Source organism: Chelonia mydas, chromosome 1 (assembly GCF_015237465.2).
Source record: "Chelonia mydas isolate rCheMyd1 chromosome 1, rCheMyd1.pri.v2, whole genome shotgun sequence".
NCBI classification, from domain to species: Eukaryota; Metazoa; Chordata; order Testudines; family Cheloniidae; genus Chelonia; species Chelonia mydas.
In genome coordinates, this window is record NC_057849.1 from 209,039,410 (window position 1) to 209,067,311 (window position 27,902).

At 44.7% G+C, this 27,902-nt stretch overlaps 1 protein-coding gene across 6 annotated transcripts; it reads right to left on the reverse strand.

Moving 5' to 3' along the window:
• Positions 1-1,741: 1,741 nt before the first annotated feature.
• Positions 1,742-27,485, reverse strand: LOC102931271 (C-type lectin domain family 5 member A). Of its 6 annotated transcripts, none has more exons than XM_037911797.2 (8): positions 27,311-27,485; positions 22,409-22,539; positions 21,046-21,143; positions 17,220-17,288; positions 9,507-9,584; positions 3,990-4,126; positions 2,522-2,631; positions 1,742-1,998 (listed from the first exon to the last, which is right to left on the reverse strand). In XM_037911797.2, the coding sequence occupies exons 3-8, from the start codon at positions 21,122-21,124 to the stop codon at positions 1,875-1,877; spliced, it is 597 nt and encodes a 198-aa protein (XP_037767725.1). In that variant the 5' UTR covers positions 21,125-21,143; positions 22,409-22,539; positions 27,311-27,485; the 3' UTR covers positions 1,742-1,874. The 6 variants fall into 6 exon arrangements, with proteins under 6 accessions (XP_037767725.1, XP_027689576.2, XP_027689578.2 ...); XM_027833775.3 differs by having other exon boundaries at positions 21,046-21,131; positions 22,409-22,590; XM_027833777.3 differs by having other exon boundaries at positions 22,409-22,590.
• Positions 27,486-27,902: the final 417 nt, after the last annotated feature.

Here is a 27,902-nt window from a genome sequence, read left to right on the forward strand (position 1 = left end):
CTGAACTGAGCAGCGTACAGTCAGAATAGACAAGGAGCCGCCCAGGAAGGGAATGGTCTGTTAAAAATGTAACTAAATTGTTTTTCATGCCTCACTATTTAATAATCTAATTATTCAAAGCCAGACTGTGTGTTTATGTCACTGGGTTGGGGATTGTGCAGAGCTGTCCCACTCAAAAAGGAGCACAATAAAGCACAATCTGTCCTGCAGTCCATGTGAGTGCCCCTGTATGAGAGTTTACCATGTTCCCTGCTCTGCATAACCAAGAGCCACTCAATAACCAAGAGCCACTCAAAAGGATTTAGGTAACTAAAATGGGGGTCAGGCACCTATGTCCAAACTGTAGGCACCACTGAGACAGTCAAAATCCTGCTCAGCTGCCGCCTAACCCTGGAGGCACCTACATTTTTGCTGTAAAAATCCTAAAGACACCGAGCATGCACCCTGCTGCCCCAAACAGGTGTCCAAGCACCTACCTTTTGCCTAAGCCTCTGTGCAATCCTCAAACCAGGGGAAGGCAGGCTTTCCCCCTCCTAGCTCGCTTACAAGGCCTGATCCAGGAGGCATGCTCAGAGAGCACCAAACTGTACACAAGGGTAGTTGGGAGGAAGGGAGACAGCCCTTATAAACCCATGATGTGGGAGATCCTAGTTCAGTTCTGTCCTCTACCTGCTGTGGCCAAGGGATTTGAATTTAGGTTTTCAGTCTTCCAAGAGACTGCCGTAGCCACTGGACTATGGGATGTTTTGATATAGGGCTCTCTCACGCCCTCCTCTTGAAGCTGTTACATAATTATTTATACACAAAATGTACACTGGGCCAGCAAGACAATGGCTCTATAGTTCTGTGATTGGGGAATTCGCCAAAGAGGTGGGAAACCCACATTCAAATTCTTTCTCCTCAGCCCCAGTGGGGGACTGAACTAGTGTCTCTCACATCCCAAGTGAGTGCTATAACTGCTGGGTGAAAGTTTATAAAGGAGGTCCTCCCTTCCCCCCACCCCCGTGCCCAGCCATTTTGTATGAACTTAGGCATGTGCCTCTGCATTTCTGGCAAGAAATTTCTTAAGAGCCTGATTCCAGGAGACAATTCCAGGCTGTGACTACCAAGCAGAGATAAGAGCCTCCTTCCATCCTGGATTTAGGCGCCTAAGACCCAGAGAGGGGTGGGGCTTAGGACACACCCCTCTCCTCAGTATCTGCTAGTGGTTGGTGAGACAGCTCCATGCCCTAGTGTGTGGGAATTTTTGTGGATCCCATTTTCAGGCACGTATATCTCCCCATGAATCTTATAGGGAGCCTATGTGCCCAACTCAGGTTTTATGGCTTCCACTGGGTAGCCAGATACCTAAAGTTTAGGCATTGAACTGGACTGCATTGCCATGCCTAAGGCTCTTTGTGGATTAGGGCCCAATGCTTTTGCACAGTGCTGGGAGGAGGAGATAGGGCTATGGTCCTGCTTCATGCCCACCTCTGCTCTGCAGAGAGCAGTCCATGTGTAGGAGCTGTGATCTTTCCTGGCCCTTGAGTAGTTCTTGCACCCTATATCCTTTCAGCATGTGTGACCCTCCATGGAGGGCAGAGTCTATCAGATTGGTGAAGTGTCCTTATTACAGAAAATGAAGTCCTCCATTACTCTTCCTACAATGTGCTGATGAAAATGCATCCAGAAATGGTGTCCAAAATGCATACCTTGGTCTGGAATTTGTTGTGGATAGAAAATAAAGTGCCATAGGCCAGGATCATATCATGGTTCCTTTTATTATAAAATGAGAATACATGTGCATATTTGTGTCTGAGATTAGGGGGAAATGCTCCAGCTGGATTCCAGTGCCACAGACTACCTGTGCTGGGACTCTTCCTACAAAACAAGAGTTATTTCATTGTCTTCTCGCAGATCCAGTGGTTTAGTTGGTTACAAGATGCAGGACTCACTTCTCCAGCTCTGATAACTGCACAGTCTTTTTCATAGTCCAATGTCTTTGGTTTCAGAGTAAATCTGAGCAAAGAGAAATAACCAAAAAAGAAGCTGAACTGTTGAACTAAATCCTTATTTTCATTTCTTTATATGTATGCACATGCATACACAAGTGTCTCCCTTCTTCCCACTCCTCCTCTACTAAGGAGATATTCCTTCTCCCTCAAGCACAGAATCTGCTAACATTATTCCCCATAACAGCCCCAGGGAAAAAACTCAGTCCTGTCTGACACTAATGCAGACTTCGATGACAAACACAGTTCTTCTGAGACAGCTTCAATGAAATTCCAGACTAGAAGGAGCCCTCTGCCCATGTGACAATGGCACTGACTTCTTCAGCAAACACTGTTCACTTGACAAAGTCACAGGAAATCACAGCCTGTTTTCAGAGGAGATTCTAGCACTACCCACAATGAACTAGAAGTTGCATTGGTAGATTCACTTACATTTATTTAGCCAGATTCTCATCTTGAACACATGCATATAAATGATGATGCTCTGGCCCATTATGTTCATTAGCTATGAGAGAAAAGAATAAACATACAGGCCTCTCGTAAGCTCTGTCTTGTCAATCCAATACCATCTCCTCTCCATCTCTGAGTAAGTTAGTCCAATGAAATAATCAGCATCCCTTGTTTTATTACGAAGAAACTCCTGACAAGGAAAGGAAGTGTGTGGTGAATCAGTGACACAAAGGAAATGTGAGAGGAAAATCCAAAGAACGTCTCCTTTATCCTGCTCTTACCACTGTGTCTGTAATGGCTGTGGGAGCCAGGAACCAGGTTATCATCTGAATTGAGAGTAACTGGAGAAATGTTACCGCCTTCATTTTGCCAGTTACAATTACTTTGCAAACCAATGATCTACTCCTGTGTATAACTCTGCATTTCACACTTAAGCTCATTCCTCCTGGCAACCAAATGTCCCTTGACGTAGTTGCAACATGGTTAATATTTGTAGTGCAGACAGGATCTAACCTTTTTGTTAGTGACTGTGTGAATCCTGGGATAATTCAGGTTGTTAACTAGGATATTGGGATATGATTCTAGTGCAAATTTTCCTGGCCCCTAGCTTGGATACATGAGGTTATGAGGATGGAAGGAGTTTTTCCCCACCTTGGCTTACTCCAAACAAGAAAGAGGGATGACCGCAGCCTATGCGCATGAGATGAATACAGGGATTGTTTCCTCTCTGCACCCTGGGGTATGCAAATCACCCCAAGAGGAGTGAGGTGGGATGGGGAGGAGGTGAGGCACTAGAGCTAGACAGGGATACTGTGGGGAGCAGGGTACACCATCCCAAGGTTACATACTATAAAGTTAAATAGTTCAATTTAATTCTCTAAAGCTTAGCTGTACTATAATGAGGTCCTTTGATGTGGTTATACTTGGAGGGCCAGATCTTCAGCTGGTTTAAATTGATGTAGCTCTGAACCCTGAGCGTAGATGAGGCTTTACAATGAGTGTGAAACACTAGTTTACACACTGTGTGAGGTTACTTTGCCTTAGGTTACTGAATCTCCTTCATTGTTGTCAAAGGATGCACGTGCATGGTTGGATACTTGATTAATCGGAGATCAGAGAGATGTATCTCATTCCTCTGAGGCCTCTGATCAGAACCTCCACTGTGGCTGCATTTTCTCAAACTCTGAGGCCTCTCCTGGTGCTTTGCAGAATGCAGCATGTTGATAACAAAATGGTGGGTGACTGAGGTATTGGGGGGACTGGTGAGCCCAAGAAAGGATATCTTTCTTTAGAAGAGATGCTCATAATGAAGAAGTTGGAGAATCACTGCTATACAGATGACTGTGTCTGGTATCAACAGCTTACAGAGACCCAGTGATCTGGTCATGGAAAGCTGTCTGCAGTGGGAAGGACTGATTACAAACCTGAGTATTGGAGGCTTAAGTTCAGAACCTCAAAGATTTCTATGGGAGTTAGGCACCTAAGTACATTTGAGGATCTGGGCATTCAGCATAATCTCAATTCCCACAAAGCAGTGTTTGATCTTACCAGCTCTTTTCTGTCACTGATGACAACTAGATCCGAGCTCTGTTCATCACACTCTGTTCGGCTGGAACTCCAGACCCCTTTGGCTTTAGAAAATAAGTAGTAATTCCCTCGGTGCCCCTCCCACTGTAAGGGTTTAGCTGTAGAAGGAGACATGACCACACAGAAAAACATAGAATTTTGAACAGAAATGAAGAGACAGTCAACTTATAAAATAAATCACAGAGAGATGAGAGGCAAAAATCTTATTTACAGTTGGGAAACTCTCTACCCTTCCAATGCCTACAGGACATCACTGGAAAGGCAGGGAAGACCAGTGGTGAGGTGGATAAATGCCAGTAAAGGATTCACTACAGGTCAGCCATAGTACAGCAGAACTATGGATGAGCCTAACGGCTCTGAATCAGCTGCTACTCAGTCTGTTCAGGTTTCAGAGTAACAGCCGTGTTAGTCTGTATTCGTAAAAAGAAAAGGAGTACTTGTGGCACCTTAGAGACTAACCAGTTTATTTGAGCATGAGCTTTCGTGAGCTACAGCTCACTTCATCGGATGCATAGCATATCGTGGAAACTGCAGAAGACCTTTCCCGTCTTCTGCAGTTTCCACGATATGCTATGCATCCGATGAAGTGAGCTGTAGCTCACGAAAGCTCATGCTCAAATAAACTGGTTAGTCTCTAAGGTGCCACAAGTACTCCTTTTCAATCTGTTCAGTTACACACACATTAACCGCACCAGGAATCTGGTTGACTCGTCTCTGAAGTTGGTCCTATGTGTTTTATTTTCAAGATGTCACATCTATATAGGTTAAATATATAGATTAGACTATGTAGGCATTAGATGTATATATTAGATGGGGTTTATTTGAATTTCTACTTGAATTAAGTTAAACATTATTGAATTAAGTTTAATACCCATGGGATCTATTGCATTAAAAATGTAACAGTTTGTGTTACTGTAGGATTGTATGTAACTTTTTCAGGAGACGGACTAATGTAAACCTTGGGAATACGTTAGGAACTTCAAAAATTTGTTTGGGATAATACATATGAAGTGGGTTTCCTAGGAGGTACTTGGAAGGCCTTTGAAGCTACGACCTGGGAATAAAAACCTATTGTCTACTGATTACCTGCTTCTGGGAGAAAAAGCAAGCAGGTCTGTTTAGGCAGTCTGTCTTTTGCAGGAAATACCACAATAAAGGCATAAAACTGTTCAGCCTAAAAATATCCTGGTCGGAAAAGAAAAGAGAGAGACGTGTCTCCACCCAAGAGAGGTGAGGGCCAGGGGAGCCGAAAGCCTGGAAGTGGATGTTCTTGCTGAACCCCTGAGGGGAAATACAAGCGCAGTTGCCCTACACTGTGACACTAGACCTGCACCCCAGCTGCAGACTTTGCATCCAGGCCTCCCAAAGCTCATGAGTGTTTGCATCTGGAGTTTTGTGTCAGCACACTATAGAGAAAGAGACTAGATGTGATATTGGATACAGATTCATATTTCAAATACCTCCCAATACAAACAGTTTGGGGTGCTTTGGGTGAGAGGGGAGGTTTGGTTCAGGCCCATCTCTCATAGTCAATTAAATAAACATAACTGCGTGGGCCAGGGGGTGAGTGGATGTGAGTGTGTGAATTTGACATCAATGGAAATGGAGGAGTATGGGTAAGGACAAAATTTGTCCCTAAGGACCAGACTCACACTTTGTGTAAACAGGTTCAACTCTCTGTGGGCTAGATATTGCTCTCATTTCCAACTGTATAAATTTGAAGGAAATCACTTACTTTCACTGAGTTAACTAGGATTTACACTAGTGTAACGGGGGGGGGGGGGAATTGTTCCATTGATTTACACATATGTATATCCATGGCAAATTTCTGCTTTGAAGGAAAAGCCTGGTTCACTAATCTGAGCATAAAAAAGCATCTGGAAATGTGGTGGGCAAATGCTGTTTACTCACACTCATATATTTCAGAAACATCCATGTCAAATGTACTAAACTTCCAGAAATTCACTTTTGGGTTGGGAACAAGCATGACCAATTACCAGTTTATATACTTTAAAAAGAATGATAAGCACCTGAATGTAAGCATTTAAACACAAGTTCAATCTCAGCCCTCACTACAGCATCTATCTAATAGGCATGCAAACAGGGCCGGATTAACCATTTGGTTAATAAGGCTATAGCCTTAGGCCCTCCTATTTTTAGGCCCTACTGGTCAGGCAGGGGGCACGGCCGGGGTGGTGGGGGAGGGCAAGCTTGCTCATGTAGTCCTGCTGGAGCACTCCTGCCAGCAGAAAAGGCAAAGCACTCCCCTGTGGCTTGGAAGGAGCTCAGCTGCGTCTCCCCGCACTGCAGGAACACACTGCCAGGTATCTGGTTAACACTGGTGACCGGACACTCAAAATCCGGTTACCACGGGAACATGTGCCAGTTGCGGATACAGTTTGAGCAGGCATTGTCTCCCCGCCCCAGCTTCCCCCATCCCTGAGTCTCTGGAGCTCTGCTTAGCTGTCAGGGCGGGAAGAAGCTCCCTATGTCCTTCTCCTGGGCTGAGGCTGGCAGGCAGTTCCAGGACGCTGCCTCCTGGATCCTAGTGCCTGTCACCATCATCTTCTATGTGTGCTGGGTCCTGTTTCTGGACAACTGGTGAGTGCCGGGGTGGGGGGGAGGGTGGGCAGGGCAAGGGGGTGGCGGGAGAAAGAGGCAGTACCAGAGAGGTAGGGTGGGAAGCTTGCACTGAACCTGCACACACTCTATCCAACTCCAGCCAGAACTATTGCCCCTCCCATGTATAAGGAATGAATTCCCACACATTTGTAGGAAAAAGAAAACAAAACAAAACATCCCATTCTGGATACCAGTACTTTAACAATACCTTCCACTGAGGGGCTTCAGATTTATGATGCACTGTGTTCCATACTGTATTGAACTCTACTAAAAATCAAAGAAATCTAATTTTTTTCTTTGATATATTTTTCTGTACTGGGATGCACAGGCAACAAAGTTCTTTCCTCATGCTCAGCCTAGTTCCACAGGCCAGCGCATCTTTGTACTTTTAAGGGGTGGCAAAAGCACTGGAGGAAGCTCAACACACAATGTTGTAAATTTCTCCCTCCCCTTTCCCTCACAGATTTTAAATCCACTTCTTAGCAGGCTATGATAGAAAGACTGGCTGAACAGGCTAAAGGCAGGTTCAGTCCATATGCTGGTTCTCCAGCAGTTCAATCCATCATGAAAGTATCTCACATTGGATTTCTTTTGAGTTTCATCCCAAAAACTTAAAGCTAAATAAACCTGAAGTTAGTCCTCATTTTTCTGCCCCAACTCAAACTAACTTCTCTCCCAAGTGGCAAATGTTGGGTAAGCATGGAATGTGTGTGATTCTAGAACACAGGTCGATTCCTGCTGACAGTTACACCTGTGTAGCCTTATTGACTTCAGGGAGAACAGATTTTTGTACAAGAATAGATTTTGGTCCCTTCTGCTTTTTCACACCTGGTATAAGCAGAATTTCATTCACTTTCCTCCCCTAAACTGTGAGCACTTTAAGGGAAAAAAAATAAGCAAGGTCTGCTTGATTTACACATGCAAACGAAACAGGAAGCTCTCCTTTCATTCTACCCAGCCCTAAACAAACACCAGACCTGATGTAACAAGGGTGTCAGTACAGCAGCCTTGGTTGGACCGTTCTTTTGAAAGATCCTGAATGGTTCTTTTAGATGCTGATTTTCAATGAAGTCTTTTTGTTCAGGAGGGCAGAGAACACAACAGTTTTGTCAATTCCTAGTCATTCAAAAACTGAAAGGCTTTAAGTTTGTTTAATGCTTGTACAGTGATTCTGAAGAGCTAACATAGTACAGAAGCACTAAATATTATGGCTGGGCAACCATCTAAAGATCTGTGTCACTTCTAGCTGTTGCCTTTTTCTTGCGGAAAGTTTGAAACAAACCAATGCAAACCATACGGGTCTGGTGCACACAGAACTCATGCTTAAAAAACGTCATGTCAGAGCTGCTGATCACACATTCTAGAACAGATAATACTTAGTCCTGCCATGAGTGCAGGGGACCGGACTAGATGACCTCTTAAGGTCCCTTCCAGTCCTATGATTCTATTGTATTATTCTAATTGTGGAAGAGCTTGGTGACAGATTAGCCTGATGTGATGAATCACTGGAGATTAACTATGCAAACTGGATATCATCCCACAAATAATATTTGGGTTCAATGTGAAAACAGTAATTCATTTTCCTCAGCTAGTGCAACACTGGGAGGCAGCTTTCAGAGCAAGACAGCCTAAAATACGTCACCCAATGTAATTTTCCCACTGCTACTTCCTCTGCTTCAGTGGATTTTACACCTGAGTGGTTTTCTTTTACGTAACAAAAGCTGGCTGCCTCCCAGACTGCAGACAGAGTGAGACAGGGTATGTGGTGTAGAGTCCATAGCCTGGGGGAAACACCTACAGGGCTTGGCTTTGCACTGTGTCATGTGGAGAGCTGAGGGTAGAAGCACAAGGTTGGAAGAGGTGAGCAGGATGGGGCAAGTTGCAGTGTTCGTCCTCCTACAGATGAGCACTTCTTAGGAGGCCTAAGAGAAGGACAGCGTAGCATCCCTCATGCTACCTCTGACTCAGCAGTAACTGTTTGAAGAATTGAGTGTAGTGAGAGTAGAATAAAGTTATTAATTTTACATAAATAAATAATATGTAAATATGTATGTACATAAATGTTTGATGACTTCATTATTTCTTTGCAATATGTAATTCTTACTTAGGCCCTTCCCTCCCATTAGCCTTGGGCCCCTCATAACCTTAATCTATCCCTGCGTACAAAGGTCCATCTTCATGGACCTTAATTCAATTAATCTTCATTTACATCAGTGTAAGGGGAGAGGTCCTCACCATGTATGTATAGCTGAATACAGACATGTCTGTATATTTCAACACAATACTTAATCTGCCCATCTAGTCACCAATATGCCTAAAATATTGTAATGTGCCCAGCACTGTAGCTCCATATCCATCCTGCAAGTCCCGTAAGGGCAGAGAAAGTATCCCACAGGAACCATCAGAAGTAACTATCCAACTTCAAGAAATTCTAGAGATGGCCTGAATAGCAGGTTTGGATTTAGCATTTAAAGCTGTTTAGGGCTTGGCAGTGCCAAAACCTACTGAACTGTCCTTGGGAGATTTTGATCCCTAGTGAAAGAAATGTCTTGATATTAGCTAAAATGGACAGATTTCTGCCATCTAGAATGGTGGAAATCTTCCAAGAACAGATATTCTCATGGTATTTTAGCCATTTTAAGGCTGCATCCAAATTGGATCTGGAAAATAGGCCCCTTTAGGGTTTGGATTCAATCAAAAACAAAACCGTAGGGTCAAATTTGGATCAGGATATTTGAACCTTATTCTCCACCAAACTTTAGAAAAGAGGGGCTAGATATGAGGTTCTGCTTTAGGCCCTCCTCTACTTTTATCAAACTGATATCTTAAATGGGATAATAAATTCCACAGGCGTACCTGTTCTGTCACGAGCTGTAGGTGTGATTGTGCCGGAATCAGGTTGTGTCTTAGGCAGGCCTGGGGTAGTCTGTACAACTGAAAAGAAAATCCAGTTCCTTTCTGAGCAATTCAATTCAAAGTTGGAATCATTTTTAGGAACAGTATCACTGTACATTAGAGCTGGTTGAACAGTTAAAAAAAGCTACATGGATAAAACTAGCATGTTAATTTTCCTGTATATATTAATTAATTACCATTATATTATATTATATATCCTGTTTAAAAAGTTTCTGCCAATCAGGCAGTAGAAACAATACCATGTGATTCAGACAAACAGCCACAAATTGGTTCATCCAAACACTTTGGCAATATTCACGAATAACAATTCACTAACTAAAATTGGGGATGAATTGATAATGCATAGTACTGATTGAATACCAGGGGAGATCATTTATCAATATTTCACAAAAGCTAGGAATAAATTTTTCAAAAGTACCTCAGTGATTTAGGAGCCTAAGTCTCATTTTAAAAAGTATCTAAGGGATTGTTTAAATGGAGGCACTCAGAAAGTTAACCTTAGGCCATGTCTACACTACGAAATTAGGTTGAATTTATAGAAGTTGGTTTTGTAGAAAGCATTTTTATACAGTCGATTGTGTGTGTCCCCACACAAATGATCTAAGTGCATGTAGTCGGCGGAGTGTGTTCACCAGTACCAAGGCAACCGTCGACTTCTGGAGCATTGCACTGTGGGTAGCTATCCCACAGTTCCCGCAGTCTCCTCCGCCCATTTGAATTCTGGGTAGAAATCCCAGTGCCTGATGGGGCTAAAACATTGTTGCGGGTGGTTTGGGGTACATGTCGTCAGGCCCCCGTTCCCTCCCTCCCTCCATGAAAGCAACGGCAGAGAATCGTTTCGCGCCTTTTTTCTTGAGTTACCTGTGCAGACGCCATACCACGGCAAGCATGGAGCCCGCTCAGCTCACCGTCACCGTATGTCTCCTGCGTGCTGGCAGACGCGGTACGGCATTGCTACATAGCAGCAGCTCATTGCCTTTTGGCAGCAGAGAGTGCAGTATGACTGGTAGCCATTGTTGCCGTACTCCAGGGTGCTCTTTTAGCAGACCTCGGTGAGGTCGGTCGGGGCGCCTGGGCAAACATGGGAGTGACTCAGCCAGGTCATTTCCCTTTTAAGTTTCGTCTCATGGCAATTCAGTCCCGCCGGCAGTCCTACTGCACTGTCTTCTGCCAAGCACCCAGGAGATGACGATGGCCAGCAGTCATACTGCACCGTCTGCTGCCAGCAAGATGTATAAAGATAGATTAAGTGGATCAAAACAAGAAATAGACCAGATTTGTTTTGTATTCATTTTCTCCTCCCTCCCTCCATGAAATCAACAGCCTGCTAAACTCCGGGTTTTGAGTTCTATCCTTGAGGGGCCATTCTGTTTCTCCTTGATTCAAAGCCACTCATGTTGTTGATTTTAATTCCCTGTAAGCCAACGCTGTAAGCCATGTTGTCAGTCGCCCCTCCCTCCGTCAGAGCAACGACAGATAATCGTTTTGCACCCTTTTCCCTGGATTGCCCGAGCAGACACCATAGCACAACAAGCATGGAGCCCGTTCAGCTCACCGCTGCAGTTATGACCATTGTAAACATCTCGCGCATTATCGTGCAGTTTATGCAGAACCAGCACCTGAAAAACCAGGCGAGGAGGCGAAGGAAGCGCAGTGATGAGGACATGAACATAGATTTCTCTGAAACCACGGTTCCCAGCAATTTGGAGATCATGGTGTTATTGGGGAAGGCTCATGCCATGGAACACCGATTCTGGGCCCGGGAAACAAGGACACAGTGGTGGGACCACACAGTGTTGCAGTTTTGGGATGATTCCCAGTGGCTGCGAAACTTTCGCATGCATAAGGGCACTTTCATGGAACTTTGTCACTTGCTTTCCCCTGCCCTGAAGCGCAAGAATACCAAGATGAGAGCAGCCCTCACAGTTGAGAAGTGAGTGGCAATAGCCCTGTGGAAGCTTGCAACGCCAGACAGCTACCAGTCAGTCGGGAATCAATTTGGAGTGGGCAAATCTACTGTGGGGGTTGCTGTGATGCAAGTAGCCAACGCAATCAAAGATCTGCTGATATCAAGGGTAGCGACCCTGGGAAATGTGCAGGTCATAGTGGATGGCTTTGCTGCAATGGGATTCCCTAACTGTGGTGGGGCCATAGACGGAACCCATATCCCTATCTTGGCACCGGAGCACCAAGCCGCCGAGTACATAAACCGCAAGGGGTACTTTTCAAAAGTGCTGCAAGCACTGGTGGATCACAAGGGACGTTTCACCAACATCAATGTGGGATGGCCGGGAAAGGTTCATGATGCTCACATCTTCAGGAACTCTGGTCTGTTTAAACAACTGAAGGAAGGGATTTACTTCCCAGACCAGAAAATAACCGTTGGGGATGTTGAAATGCCTATAGTTATCTTTGGGGACCCAGCCTACCCCTTAATGCCCTGGCTCATGAAGCCGTACACAGGCAGCCTGGACAGTAGTCAGAAGCTGTTCAACTATAGGCTGAGCAAGTGCAGAATGGTGGTAGAATGTGCATTTGGACATTTAAAAGCACGCTACCACAGTTTACTGACTTGCTCAGACCCCAGCGAAACCAATATTCCCATTGTTATTACTGCTTGCTGTGTGCTCCACAATCTCTGTGAGAGTAAGAGGGAGACGTTTATGGCGGGGTGGGAGGTTGAGGCAAATCGCCTGGCCTCTGAATACGTGCAGCCAGACACCAGGGCGGTTAGAAGAGCACAGCAGGAAGCACTGCGCATCAGAGAAGCTTTGAAAACCAGTTTCATGACTGTCCAGGATACTGTGTGACACTTCTGTTTGTTTCTCCTTGATGAAAACCCACCCCCTTGGTTGACTCTAAATTTCCTGTAAGCCACCCGTCCTCCCCTCTTTGATCACAGCTTTCTCACAAAGGAAATAAAGTCACTATCATTTAAAAAACATGTATTCTTTATTAATTGATTAAAAAAATAGGGAGATAACCCACAAGGTAAGCCCGGGTGGGGTGTGGGAGGAGGGAAGGAAAAGGCCACTTTAAAACTTCCTGAATGCCAGCCTTCTGTTGCTTGGGCTGTCCACTGGGGTGGAGTGGTTGGGTGCCCGAAGCCTCCCCCCGGCCCCCGCGTTCTTGGGTGTCCGGGTGAAGAGGCTATGGAACTTGAGGAGAAGGGAGGGCGGTTAAGCAGCGGCTGCAGCGGCAGTCTGTGATCCTGCTGCCATTCATGAACCTCCACCCGACACTGGAGCATGTCTGTTTGATCCTGCAGTAGCCCCAGCATTGCCTCATGCCTCCTCTGATCTTCCTGCCGTCACTTCTCCTCACGTTCATTGGCCACTGTCCTGTACTGCGCTATTGTGTCTCTCCACACATTCTGCTGAGCTCTATCAGTGCCGGACAACTGCATGAGCTCAGAGAACATTTCATCACGCATGCATTTTTCACCGCCTTATCTGAGATAGCTTTTGGGACAGAGGAGGGAGGCTTGAAACATTTGCAGCTGCGGGAAGAAAAAAAGGGAGTGAAGTATTTAAAAAGATCCATTTTACAGAACAATGGCTATACTCTTTAACGGTGAACAACACTATTCACATTACATAGCACATGTGATTTTGGTACAAGGTCGCATTTTGCATCTTATATTGAGTGCCTGCGGCTTTGGTGTTAGAGATCACACACGCAGTGCTGGGCAACAGAATTCGGCTTGCAGGAGGCCATGGTAAGCCATAGTCTTTCGGCTTCTGCAACCTTCATAACAGCAGCGCCCTCCTTTCCTATACCAAGTAAAGCCCATTGAGTTGGCCATTTAGTGCTGCGGTTTTCATGTTAACGTGCAGCAGCAGAAACCAAACTAACCCCGCCCCCACCATCCAATTCTCTGGGATGATCGCTTTACCCCTCCCCCCACCGCCTGGGTGCTATCAGGGAAGATCCCTGCTAGCCAAACATGAACATCTCAGCACCAATGACCCCCCCTCACCCCCCTCACTGCGTGGCTAACTGCGGGGAGGATTTCTTTTCAGCCACAGGCAAACAGCCCAGTAGGAACAGCCACCTCTGAATGTCCCCTTAATTAAATTCCCCTATTTCAACCAGGTTACCATGAACGATATCACTCTCCTGAAGATAACACAGAGAGATAAAGAACGGATGTTGCTTGAATGCCAGCAAACACCAGGACCATATGCTGCCAGGCTTTGTCATGTAATGATACCAGATTACTTGCTACTTGCATGGCGTGGTAAAGTGTCCTACCATGGAGGATGGAATAAGGCTGCTCTCCCCAGAAACCTTGGGCAAAGGCTTTTAGAGTACCTCCAGGAGAGCTTCCTGGAGATGTCCCTGGAGGATTTCCGATCCATCCCCAGACACGTTAACAGACTTTTCCAGTAGCTGAACTGGCCACAAATGCATCCCAAGTCCTCAGGGGTATTTAATCATTAAAAAACACTTGCTTTTATAACATGTATTATATTTAAAAAGGTACACTCACCAGAGGTCCCTTCTCCGGCTTCGTTGGGTTGGGAGGGTATTTCAGTCAGGGTGATAAAAAGATCCTAGCTGCTGGGGAGAATGGTGTGCTGTGTGCTCCCCTCAAGCTCGTCCTCCTCCTCCTCATCTTCCCCGTCCGCAAAATCCTCAGGCATGGCGGAGAGTACCCCATCATCGGAGTCCATGGACAGGGGTGGGGTAGTGGTGGTGGCCCCCCCTTGGAATTGTATGCAGCTCAGCGTAGAAGCAGCATGTCTGGGGCTCTGTCCTGGAGCATACGTTTGATTCTTTGGTTTTCTGGTATGCTTGTCTGAGCTCCTTAAGTTTCACACAGCACTGTGTTGCGTCCCTGCTGTAGCCTCTGTCCCTTATGGCCTCGGAGATTTTTTGAAATGTTTTGGCATTTCGTCTTTTGCAACGTAGTTCTGATAGCACGAATTCCTCTCCCCATACAGCGATCAGATCCAGTACCTCCCGTTCGGTCCATGCTGGAGCTCTTTTTTGATTCTGGGACTGCATGGTCACCTGTGCTGATGAGCTCGCCTGGCCAAACTGGAAATGAGATTCAAAAGTTCCTGGGGCTTTTACTGTACACTTGGCCAGTGCATCCGAGTTCAGAGTGCTGTCCACAGCGGTCACAATGGTGCACGGTGGGATAGCTCCCGGAGGCCAATACCTTCGAATTGCGTCCACACTAACCCTAATTCGAAACGGTGATGTCGATTTCAGCGCTAATCCCCTCGTTGGGGAGGAGTACAGAAATTGGTTTTAAGAGCCCTTTGTCGAAAAAATGGCTTCGTTGTGTGGACGGGTGCAGGGTTAATTCAATTTAATGCTGCTAAACTCAACATAAACTCGTAGTGTAGACCAGGCCCTAGGGTAAACTACAAATGTTTGTACCTGGAACAAATGTTTGGGGAGGTCAGCACTAGCCTTTACAACTGTATTAACTACCTTGCGTAATTGGCAATCACTTAACAGAAGTTAAAATCTCGGGTAGACAAACCTTTAGTTTAGAAGGCATCCCAGCTCCTGTGGAAAGACACTGGCCTGGCCATTAGGACTTATCTACATGGGAGATTTATGCTGGTTTAAGCTGAAGTGTGAATTTAAATCAATATAGTTAAATCCCTGGGTGGACAGTTTTATTCAGAATTAAGGTGGCCTTACTTCAACTTATTTTATTCACTTTCAAAGTTCTGCAGCCTGGGTTTAAGCTCCTATCCTCATGACCTTGCCTACGCTTGCAGCAGTGTGTACAGTACATGCAGCTGTGAAAGACTCTGGATGGAGGGAGGCAGCGGGGAAAGGCTCATTCCTCACTGCCTCCCCCGTCAGAGCCTTTCCCCACTTCCCCCCACCAGAAGCTTTCACTGCCGCATGCAGCTACATGCCAAACTGTGGAAATAGCCTGTCTTTCACTGTGGCGTGTAGCTACACATACCCTACACACCACCACAAGTGCAGACAAGGTCTATAAGAGGGGCGGGGCATAGCATCTCATCAGCATCTCACATTGGCTATTTTAGGCAACTCCCCACCTAGTGTGCTGGCTTTTGTGAATCACATTCCAAGGAACCTATCTCTCCTTATTCATTGTATAGGGAGCCTAGATGCCTAACTCAAGCTGTGTGGATTGCAGTGTTGTTCCTGTGATTTTCTAGGTGCTTAAAAGATAGGTGTTGTGATGGATCTCACCATCTACATTGTTTTGTGAATCTAGGCCTTGGGCGTTTCTGAACATTTTACCTTAGGGCTGTAGTTCAGCTCATCCCTCTTGGAGCCCCTTCACACTCACAACCTCATGAAGTTTTCAAAGTGGTGTATCATTTATTTCAATGAAAGTATCAGACATGTATATCTGTGAGGAAATGCTCATATGAGGAAGGATGATTTTGTGATTAAGACACATTGGTCTAAATTCAGTTCCTGGCCACTGAGTGTGAACAGTGGGTGCTCAGCACTTTTGAAAACCAGGCAGGTACCTAAATATGGATTTAGGAGCCACACTTTAGGCTCCTAGTATTGAAAACCCTCGCCAAAAATCTTGGCTTGATCTTTCTGAGCCTCCCCCTCTGTAAAATTAGATTAATGATATTTGCCAACCTGAAAAGGTGTGTTGTGTGGATAAATTCATTAATGTTTGTGAGGTTCTCAGATACTACAATAATGAGAGCCTCATCTAGACAGATATTTGATCACAAATGCACATTCAGAATACATGTGGTTAGGAGACCATTTTAAGTCCAAATACTGAATCTTAGCATCAGTTACTGTGCAAATAATCCATAGATAGTCATTTGTCTGAACAATTTGAGTATATTAGATACAAAAAGTGAAGCTAACCCTTTTAAGGTACTTCTGTGGCCCCTATTACCATAATATTTGAGCATCTCATAATTGATCTGTGAGGTATGGAAGTACAATAACATGCATTTTATATGTGAGAAACCGAGACTAAGTGACTTCCCCAAGATTGCACAGGAAGGCTGTGGCAGGTCAAGGACATGAATTTGGATTTCCCAAGTCCGAGGCTAGCATCTTAACCATTGGGACAAACTTCTTCTCTAATACACTCTCAAATTTAAGGATTTAACCACAGTTGGGAAATTCAGAGTTAAAGCGGTCCATGAAATTCTGCCCCCTTGCTATTATATTGGTCCAATAATACAATGATATGCCAAGGAATTGCATTTTTTCTACAATATCAGGTACATATGTGGCAGTGGGATTATCACTAGAGTTGTAGTTGTCAATTAATCTCTTTGTGCCTCAGTTCCCCAGCAGTTAAATGGGGCTTATGATACTTATCCTGTGGTTTCTATTTAGACAGTACATTCTTCAGGGCAGGCAGGAACTTTTACCATGTAATTGTACAGGGCCAGTTCTAGGGGTAGTTGAGCAGGGCAGTCACCCTGGGCACCAGTTTCCAGGGGCAATGAGCAACTGGGCTTTTTTTTTTTTGAGAAGGCCATTTCTGCTCCACTCTGATTTTTTTTTCACTTGGCTGTTGTGAGCAGGGGTGCTCCTTGCCCAGTACAATAGGCCCACAAACTCAGGTAGGCCCTCTAGTGTCAGTAATAATAATATGAGCATTCAACAGAAACAAAGAGAACACCCCCTTTGCTCAACAGAATTTCATAGAGAACCCCAGCATCTTACCTGTTATGTTCCCCTCAGTTGTGGAATTGAGGGTCCCTTGAGAGCCCGGCATGGGGAAGATCTGTGGAACTGAACACAAGCCCAGATGTTGTTCTCCTGGAGATGAGCCTTAATGCTGCCTATACAACATTTGGTTAATAGCAGTTGTTTGGAAAGGGTGTTCATAGCCCATGACACAACCGCATGCCCAGGGAGCTATCATCGGAATAGGGGTGAGGGAGATTATAGCATAAAGCTAATGGGAGCACTAATATCTCTGGTATTCCTGCCAGTAACAACACTCATCAACACTGGTATAGGGACAGGCTACAGTACAGACACAAACAAAGGATAAATGGTAATACAGAACCCTAAATACAGACAGAGTGCAATGAATCATGACTATGGATCTGAAATTAGCTTGCCATAAATGTCCATAGAACAAATCTTGATTGTCACACATGTCTTTGTATAGCATGTAACACAATGAGGTCCTGGCCCTTGACTTGCGCTCCTAGGCACTCCGGTAATACAAATAATGATAACATGTTTGTAAAAAGTAAGCAAGAAGGGGTGCAAACTTGGGCAAAGAAAAATTCTCTACAGAAATCAGCCATGTTTGTGAATAATTTGTCGGTCAAATCTAATTCCCAGAATAAGTGACTTTCCATATTCCAGACACATCTTGTCCATAGCAAAAAAAACCCTAGGAATACTCCTGGCTGTGTGGGAATCATTTCACTTCCCTACCCCCAGAAGAGGACTGGGTCTGCACTGATGTTTCAAGCCCTATATGCCCACAGGATGGGTCACTCCCTTTGCTTCACCACCAAGACAAATGTTGTAACATACTTTACAAACTGCTGTCATGCCCTCTTTCTCCCCCTGCCACAGAAACAAATGGAGATACAAGGTGGGTGAGGTAATATCTTTTATTGGACCAACTTCTTCTGGTGAGAGAGATCTTTTATGAAGATCTCTGTGTGGCTGGAAAACTTGACTCTCTCACCAACAGAAGTTGGTCCAATAACAGATATTACCTCACCCACCTTGTCTCTCCAATATCCTGGGAAAAACACAGCTACACCGAATACAGAAACAAATGCCATTACTCCTAAGGGCATTCTGCACCAAAATATTTAAAATTCTGCACACAATATTTTAAAATTCTGACAATTTTATTTATCAAATAAATGTGGAGGCTCCAGCATGGCATTGGGGAGCACAGGCCATGGGCCTGTGGGAGATCAGAGGTGGGAGATCACTGTGCAGCTCCCCCCCAGGACACAGACTCAGCGGTGAGGCTGCACCCAACCTTGACACAGTGCAAGGACTGGGCCTGCCCCAGAAACACCGCAGGGCCCTGCCCCTCCATGCCAGGTTCACCAGGTGTGGGCAGGCAGGCTCAGCAAGGCAGGATCCAAGTGTGAAGGGGCTTAATGTGGGGGATCCGGCTGTGGGTTGAGAGCGTTATGTGTGGGGCAATCTGGGTGCTGGCGGCTCAGTGGGGGATCTGGTTGCGGTGGGGATCTGGATGCACAGGGGCTTGTTGGGGGCTTCTGGGTGAAACAGTAATGGGATTCTGGAGGGGGGTGAAGGTGGTTGGGGCTCAGTTGAGGAGGTCTGGGTGTGGGGGAATAGAGCTCAGCAAGGGGTCTGGGTGTGGGGGGCTTCAGATGCTGGGGGACTGGGGCTCAGTGGGGTGGGGACCCATGTGTAGCTGGTTGGGGCTCAGTGGGGTGCGGATCTGCGTGCATGTGGCTCATCGGGGTGGTCCAGGTGCAGGGGGAGTGGGGTTCATGGTGGAGATTCTGAGTGCGGGGGTGAGGCTCTGTGGGAGGGTCTGGGTATGAGCAGCTCCCTGTACTGGAATCCCTCCCCCTGCAGCAGAGGAGCAATGGGTGCAGGAAGCAGGGGGAGGGGAATTTTGTAGAGCTTCCTGCACCCATTGCTCCTCTGCTGCAGGGAGAGAAATCTGGGAGTGGGTATGAACCAGCCCCAGATGCCATGCAGAGGCAGAGGAAGTCCCATCCTCCCCAGCCCAGCCAGGACTAGCAGATGAGCCCAGCACAGGGTAAGAGCTACCAGCCGGTCTTCCCCAGTCCTGCCTCCTGCCTCACAGTGATTTACCTCTCTGCTGGCTGTGCTGGGCACCCAAAACATACTGCTGGGGAGGGTCGCATGACTGCTCTTGTGGCTTCCCTTTGCTTCCCTATCTGAAAGTCATTTTTCTGAGGGAAAGCAAAGAAATCTGCGGGGGACATAAATTATGTGCATGTGCGGTGGCACAGAATTCCCCCAGGAGTAAAATGCTCAGTTTTTCTCTATGCCTCTGTGACCCAGGCAGAAACTGTCAGCTATCAGAGAAAGAGGAAACTCCAGCTGTGAGATCACTTAGTGCAACTAGGAGTAAAAAATTCCCTTAGCTAAAACAATCACTCCTTGGAAAACAAATTCTTCCCTTCCCCACTATGAATCCTTTCTATCCAGGGCACATATCTGGTAGGTTGTGATCCATTTCTCACTTCACAGAGACCAGGAATTCTGCAGGGAAAGCATCAGGAATCACTCAAAAGTGACTCTGTTTGGCCATTCTTGGAGAAGTGTTGGTGGCCACTGGAAAACATTTCACTCAGGTTTCCTAAGTGAATGTGAGCAAGAGGGTCTTTATACTAAGGTGACAGGGAAACACAAATATAACAATCCTAAATTAAGACTAGTAATAGAGAAAGGGGAAGAGATGTATTATGACATGGGAGATGGAGGCTGAAGTTACACATGAAATCGTATTACCAAGTGCAGCTTCACCAGTTAATTAATCTAAAAGTTTGCTATTACCCTTCTGGGTTTAGATCCCAGGGGACAGCAGCCTGACACACGTACTTTACTATGATACTCACTCTTTACTATTTAATATGCAAACTATCTAAAAAGATCACACACCATTGTGCAGTCACCGTTTCAGTTCTTTTTCACTCCCAAGGTACATTAAAGTGCACATTATGAATGGCTTACTCATACAAAGTAGCAGAGGGGTAGCCATGTTAGTCTGTATCCACAGAAACAATGAGGAGTCCGGTGGCTCCTTAAAGACTAACAGATTTATTTGGGCATAAACTTTCGTGGGTAAAAAAACCCACTTCTTCAGGTGCATGGAGTGAAAATTACAGATGCAGGCATAAATATACTGACACATGAAGAGAAGGGAGTTACCTTACAAGTGGAGAACCAGTGTGAACAAGGCCAATTCAGTCAGGGTGGATGTGGTCCACTCCCAATAATTGATGAGGAGGTGTCAATACCCAGAGAGGGAAAATTGCTTTTATAGAGCCAGCCACGCCCAGTCCCTATTCAGACCCAAATTTATGGTGTTAAATTTGCAAATGAATTGTAGATCTGCAGTTTCTCTTTGAAGTCTGTTTTCGAAGAAAGTTTTTTTGTTGAAGGATGGCTACTTTTAAATCTGTTATTGAATGTCCAGGGAGATTGAGGTGTTCTCCTATTGGCTTTTGTATGTTACCATTCCTGATGTTTGATTTGTGTCCGTTTATTCTTTTACTATACAAAGTCATGCAGCAAAGAGGAGTTGTTGGGTTACCTCAGGATGCTGCTCAGCTCTTCAGCGAGCCACAGAGAAGTGTTCCTAGGACACCACCACTGCCTAGATCCAATCCCAGCACCATTCTTGGGGGTATTTTGTGCCTAGTTTGGTTTGTGTGAGATGCTGAGATTCACTGTAATATCCCACACTAGACAACACACACATGAAAGTATCAGCCGCTATAAGAAAAGTGCTATAAAATCAAGAAATAATAACTGAAAATTACAAATGCACAGCGATACTCACAATAGATGAGAAACAGAGCTGTCCCTACTAGTTTAATGGGCAGGACGACTAATCCAGGAATGACCAGTTGCAAGTTCATCTTGCCCCTGTGGAATGATCTGAAAGGTTTAGAACATCCTTGCTTAATGTACACTGGCACTTCTCAACACTGGACAGAATGGGTCAAATTTCAAACTAAACCATGAGAATTTAGACAGTCAAAATGGTGTTTATCAATTACATTGCATTACTTGTGAAGAAAGTTTTTACTAAATTTTAGTAACATAACTGAATAGGTATCTAATAATAGTTCTTGAATTTCAACAGATATGAAAAGCTCCCCACTGTTCAGTTCCTGGTTGGTAGATGATGGTATATCAGACTAGATGGGCCTGTAGCACCATATCCTCACTTGTATAAATCAGCATAGCTCCACTGAAATCCATGGAGCTGCACCAATCTATGCCGGCTGAGGATCTTGTCAATAGTGTGTCTCCCAATAAGGCAGGTAGCTAGATAGCTAGACAGTATATGTTCTGAGGACCCTGGATCTAAATGCATGGCTGTGTGGCTAGTATTGCCAGAGGGGCTTCGGCTTCCTCAGCCGTGGGGTGCTGTTCCAAGAAGAAGGACTGCTTAGCATAGATGGGGTCCACCTATCAAGGAAGGGGAAGAGTATCTTTTGATACAGACTGGCTAGGCAGGCTTTAAACTAGGTTTAATGGGGGAAGGAGATAAAAGGCCATAGGTAAGTCCAGAACATGGAGATCTGGGTGAAGGGTCAGAATATGGGGGGAACATGGGCAATCACAGTGGGGACAAAGGAGAGACCAGAGGGAATACAGAGGGGAAATTTAATGAACATCTTAGATGTCTGCATTCTAGTGCAAGAAGAATGGGGAATACACAGGAAGAACTAAAAATACTAGTGAAAAAACACAATTACAACATAATTGGCATCATGGGTTCATTCACATGACTGGAATACTGCCTAGTGTAATAAGGATTGAGATTTAGATTGTGCACTTATTTTTATTTTCTTTGGTGACCATCTTTGTCCTTTTATGCCTACCACTAATAATCACTTAAAATCTATCTGTAGTTAATAAACCTGTTTTATGATTTACCTTGAAGTGCTTGGGAAACCTCAGCTCAGGAACAAAGACTGGTGCATATCCTCTCCACACTGAGGGAGGGGTGGACTGGGTAATAAACGTACACTAGTCAGGCTTCTGACAGTACAGCTCAGGGCTGCATGGTTAGGAGCTGAGGGAACTGGCTGGAGCCCCTCTATTGTTAGTTAATGAGTGTCTGGGAAAAGCATTCATGTAACTCAGTTGGATGTGTCCCTGCCTGTGGATGTCTGTGTAAGCGCAGTACCTACCAGAGGTTTGCAGCTTGTCACAGCAGTACAGTGTGAGAGGGAGCCCAGGTTGGTGAGCTCAGCAGTACTCCAGTTCCAGGTTGTATCTTGGGAACTCGTCACAGATACCAAGCTGGGTGGGGTAGCAAGCACTTTGGAGAACAGGATTAGAATTCAAAATCTTAACAAACTGGAGAAATGGTCTGAAATAAATAGGATGAAATTCAATAAGGACAAATGCAAAGTACTGTACTTAGGAAAGAATAATCAATTGCACAAATACAAAATGGGAAATGACTGCCTAAGAAGGAGTACTGCAGAAAAGGATCTGGGGGTTATAGTGGATCACAAACGAAATACGAGTCAAAAATGTAACACTGTTGCAAAAAAAGCAAACATCATTCTGGGATGTATTAGCAGGAGTATTGTAAGCAAGATGTGAGAAGTAATTCTTACACTCTGCTCATCACTGGTAAGGCCTCAACTGGAGTACTGTGTCCAGTTCAGAGCATGACACTTCAAGAAAGTTTTCAGAGTAACAGCCGTGTTAGTCTGTATTCGCAAAAAGAAAAGGAGTACTTGTGGCACCTTAGAGACTAACCAATTTATTTGAGCATAAGCTTTTGTGAGCTACAGCTCACTTCATCGGATGCATACTGTGGAAAGTGTAGAAGATCACTCTCCTTATAATGTGTATGATAATCAAGTTGAGCCATTTCCAACACAAATCCAGGTTTTCTCCCCCCTCCCCCCCAACCCCCCAAATCTCTCTCAAGATTTGTGAGAGTGTTGGGTCATCCTTCAGGATAGGTTGTAGATCCTTAATAATGCGTTAGAGGGGTTTTAGTTGGGGGCTGAAGGTGACGGCTAGTGGCGTTCTGTAATTTTCTTTGTTAGGCCTGTCCTGTTTATATTCCGACCTATTCATGATGACAACAGCACCTCCTTTGTCAGCCTTTTTTATTATGATGTCAGAGTTGTTTCTGAGGCTGTGGATGGCATTGTGTTCCGCACGGCTGAGGTTATGGGGCAAGTGATGCTGCTTTTCCACAATTTCAGCCCATGCACGTTGGCGGAAGCACTCTCTGTAGAAGTCCAGTCTGCTGTTTCAACCTTCAGGAGGAGTCCACCTAGAACACAATGCCATCCATTACCATTACCCTCTGATCCACACAAAGATGGACTACAAGCCGTCAAGAACACTATCCCCGATAATGTCACGGCTAACCTGGTGGCTGAACTTTGTGACTTTGTCCTTACCCATAACTATTTTACATTTGGGGACAATGTATACCTTCAGATCAATGGCACTGCTATGGGTACCCGCATGTCCCCACAGTATGCCAACATTTTTATGGCTGATTTAGAACAACGCTTCCTCAGCTCTCGTCCCCTACCGCCCCTACTCTACTTGTGCTATACTGATGACATATTCATCATCTGGACCCATGGAAAAGAAGCCCTTGAGGAATTCCACCATGATTTCAACAATTTCCATCCTACCATCAACCTCAGCCTGATCCAGTCCACACAAGAGATCCACTTCCTGGACACTACAGTGCTAATAAACGATGGTCATATAAACACCACCCTATACCGGAAACCTACTGACCGCTATTCCTACCTACATGCCTCCAGCTTTCACCCTGACCACACCACACGATCCATCGTCTACAGCCAAGCTCTGTGATACAACCACATTTGCTCCAACCCCACCGACAGAGACAGATACCTACAAGTTCTCTATCAAGCATTCTTACAACTACAATACCCACCTGCGGAAGTGAAGAAACAGATTGTTAGAGCCAGAAGAGTTCCCAGAAGTCACCTACTACAGGACAAGCCTAACAAAGAAAATTACAGAACGCCACTAGCCGTCACCTTCAGCCCCCAACTAAAACCCCTCCAACGCATTATTAAGGATCTACAACCTATCCTGAAGGATGACCCAACACTCTCACAAATCTTGGGAGACAGGCCAGTCCTTGCCTACAGACAGCCCCCCAACCTGAAGCAAATACTCACCAACAACCACATACCACACAACAGAACCACTAGCCCAGGAACCTAACCTTGCAACAAAGCCCGTTGCCAACTGTGCTCACATATCTATTCAGGGGACACCATCACAGGGCCTATATAACATCAGCCACACTATCAGAGGCTCGTTCACCTGCACATCCACCAATGTGATATATGCCATCATGTGCCAGCAATGCCCCTCTGCCATGTACATTGGTCAAACTGGACAGTCTCTACGTAAAAGAGTAAATGGACACAAATCAGATGTCAAGAATTATAACATTCATAAACCAGTCAGAGAACACTTCAATCTCTCTGGTCACGCTATTACAGACATGAAAGTCGCTATTTTACAACAAAAAAACTTCAAATCCAGACTCCAGTGAGAAACTGCTGAATTGGAATTCATTTGCAAATTGGATACAATTAACTTAGGCTTGAATAGAGACTGGGAGTGGCTTAGTCATTATGCAAGATAGCCTATTTCCCCTTGTTTTTTCCTAACCCCCCCCCAGATGTTCTTGTTAAACCCTGGATTTGTGCTGGAAATGGCCCACCTTGATTATCATACACAATGTAAGGAGAGGGGTCACTTTGGATAAGCTATTACCAGCAGGAGAGTGAGTTTGTGTGTGTGGGGGGGGTGAGAAAACCTGGATTTGTGTTGGAAATGGCCCACCTTGATTATCATATACATTGTAAGGAGAGTGATCACTTTAGATAAACTATTACCAGCAGGAGAGTGAGTTTGTGGGGGGGGGGGGGGAGGGGGGGGAGAAAACCTGGATTTGTGCTGGAAATGGCCCAACTTGATTATCATACACATTGTAAGGAGAGTGATCACTTTAGATAAGCTATTACCAGCAGGAAAGTGGGGTGGGAGGAGGTATTTTTTCATGCTTTATGTTTATATAATAAGATCTTCTACACTTTCCACAGTATGCATCCAATGAAGTGAGCTGTAGCTCACGAAAGCTTATGCTCAAATAAATTGGTTAGTCTCTAAGGTGCCACAAGTACTCTTTTCTTTCAGGAAAGATGTGGACAAATTGGAGAGAGTCCAGAGGAGAACAAAAGAAATAATTAAAGGTCTAGAAAACATGACCTATGAGGAAAAATTCTAAAAGTTGGGTTTGTTTAGTCTGGAAAAGAGAAGACTGAGGGGGGGACATGATAACAGGCTTCAAGTATGTAAAAGGCTGCTAGAAAAAAGAGCATGATATCTACTGAGGAGAGGACAAGAAGTAATGGGCTTAAATTGTAGCAATGGAGATTTAGGTTAGACGTTAGGAAAAACTTCTTAATTGTAAGGGTACCTAAGCACTGGAACAAATTACTTAGGGAACTTGTGGAATCCCCATCAATGAAGCTTTATCAGAACAGATTAGACAAACACCTCAGTGATAGTCTAGATAATACTTAGGCCTGTCTCCGGGCAGGTGATTGGACTAGATGACCTATCAAGGTCCCTGCCTGTCCTGTACCTCTATGATGTCAGCTCCTGTGTTCAGGAATGTGCTGGGTATGCTAACATTATATTTTTAAAAATCAGTTATTTAACACCTATGCAAATAATTAAATCCTTCTTTAGACACCAGTCCTTGTCTTGAACTCAATCGCCCATTTGACAATGCATTGTAATTTTACTAGTCAAAGCCCACCTCCAGGCCAGCCAATGAATACAGAAGATCGCAGGAGAAAGATACACAAAGAAATTCTGTTTTGGTTGGGGGGTTGGGCTCCTTTTCTTACTAATCCTATTCAGGATTATAGTAGCAGACAAGCACATCTATCATTCAGAGGATAAAGCAAAGTGCCCATGTACCGTACCTTGCAGTACCAATAGATTAAGATTGTGGTTAAAGCCCAGAACTGAGAGACTTGAGATATGCTACTGACTTCTTAGCAACTTTGATCAAATCATTTACCCCCTCTATGCCTCAGTTTTTCCACCTATAAAATGGAAATAATATTTTATAGGGATGTTGGGAGGCTTAAGCCAAAGAGATTTGGAAAGTGCTTTGAAACCTTCAGATGATAGGTACTATAACAGAGCAAAGTATTATGAAGAATAGATAGATAGATAGATAGATCTATCTTAATCAACTTCTGACCACTGCGGGCCAAAATCTGATCTTGGCTACATCAGTGGAAATCTGGAATAGTTCCATTGACTTCAGTGGAATTACTCTGCTTTACACCAAAATTACTGAAAGCAGAATTTGGCCCTGCATCTCCATCTGGATGCCTTGTAAAAGAGAAGATGATAATCCAGACTTGTCCATTTTTGTGTTTGTTTTTATCCTCTTTTGTAGCCTAAGGGAACAGAACTCCTATCTGCCACATCTCCCTGAAACTGCCTTGACATGAAAACCATTTGAGTCTCTGAGGTTCAGACCCACCCTAATTTGATCAGTTTCCTTATCTGAATTTCCATTTTCTTTCTATTGAACTGTAATGATGTTTTAGGGGCAGGTGAGAGGTGCCTTATAAAGTCCCACATTTTCAAGAGTGCCCCAAACTCTGGGTACTTTTGTTTTTGTGTGCGCAACTTGAGACACCCATGGGCAGATTTTCAGCAGTTCTCAGCACACTGAAAGTCGATGGGTGGTGAGCACGACCTTTAAGATGGGCATCCAGAAGTGGAGGCTCTTTGATCACATTATTACTCCTTTTTATTTGCTACTCAAAGTCACCAAAATTTTAGTTGATAGAAAATCTAACAAAATAACAATGTAATAAAGACCAGCAAGATAAATAAGAAACAAAAATACTTATCAGGAGGAGCTCTATGCAGACAGATCTCTGACTTCAGTCCACTTCAGTGCTGATAAGGCTTTCTATAAGGAAACTGACAAAAGGCTCCTTGGGATTTATCGGTCCCTTGTGGTTTTCAGTTACCTTAGGGGTCGTACTTTTATTCTTTGCTCTGACAGTGTATTTCTTGTTCTTCTGTCTCTCTCTTTCCAGACCTGAGGTTTAGTGTCTTCTTCCTCTTTTTCTTAGTGGTATATGCCAGGATAAGTGCTTTGTGCAGTTACAACTAATTAAACAATGTTTTTTAACTCAAGGCTTCCTGAAATGAAAGTATGCTGGGAATCAGAGACAATGGGATGACTCAGATGTTCTCGTGGTTCATTGTTTGAGGGTAATGTCTGAGAAGACTGCTACAACAGCAAGGGATTGGGCTGTGGAATGGTGACTTTGTTCCCCTATAATTTTTTTCCCTTGGTTTATTCCAATGTCTACCAGTTTATCAGCCATGAAGGCTGTTTCCCACTAAATGGATTTTAAAGGGGACCTGCAAAGGGAAAATGGTTGGTGTCCTTTTGTTCTTCTTTAATATTTATGAAGAAAGTCTGAAAAGTCTCATTTTACAAAAAGTGTGGTGCATATGTGTTTGTGTAGTGGGGCAGCTGCTCCACTCCAGTCAGCAGGGGTTAAAAGCCCTGGAGAGGGCTGCAGCTGGGAAAAGCAGTGAGTAGCTGACCAC

Bases quoted from the DNA above. Each gene is read 5' to 3' on its own strand.
- LOC102931271 (XM_043546987.1), bottom strand. From the start codon at position 21,124: ATGAACTTGCAACTGGTCATTCCTGGATTAGTCGTCCTGCCCATTAAA. The intron at 9,585-17,219 runs GTAAGATGCTGG...TTTTCTTTTCAG, and splicing joins AACTGAGGGGAACATAACAG to TTGTACAGACTACCCCAGGC. The intron at 4,127-9,506 runs GTACGCCTGTGG...CTCCTTCTACAG, and splicing joins TACAGCTCGTGACAGAACAG to CTAAACCCTTACAGTGGGAG.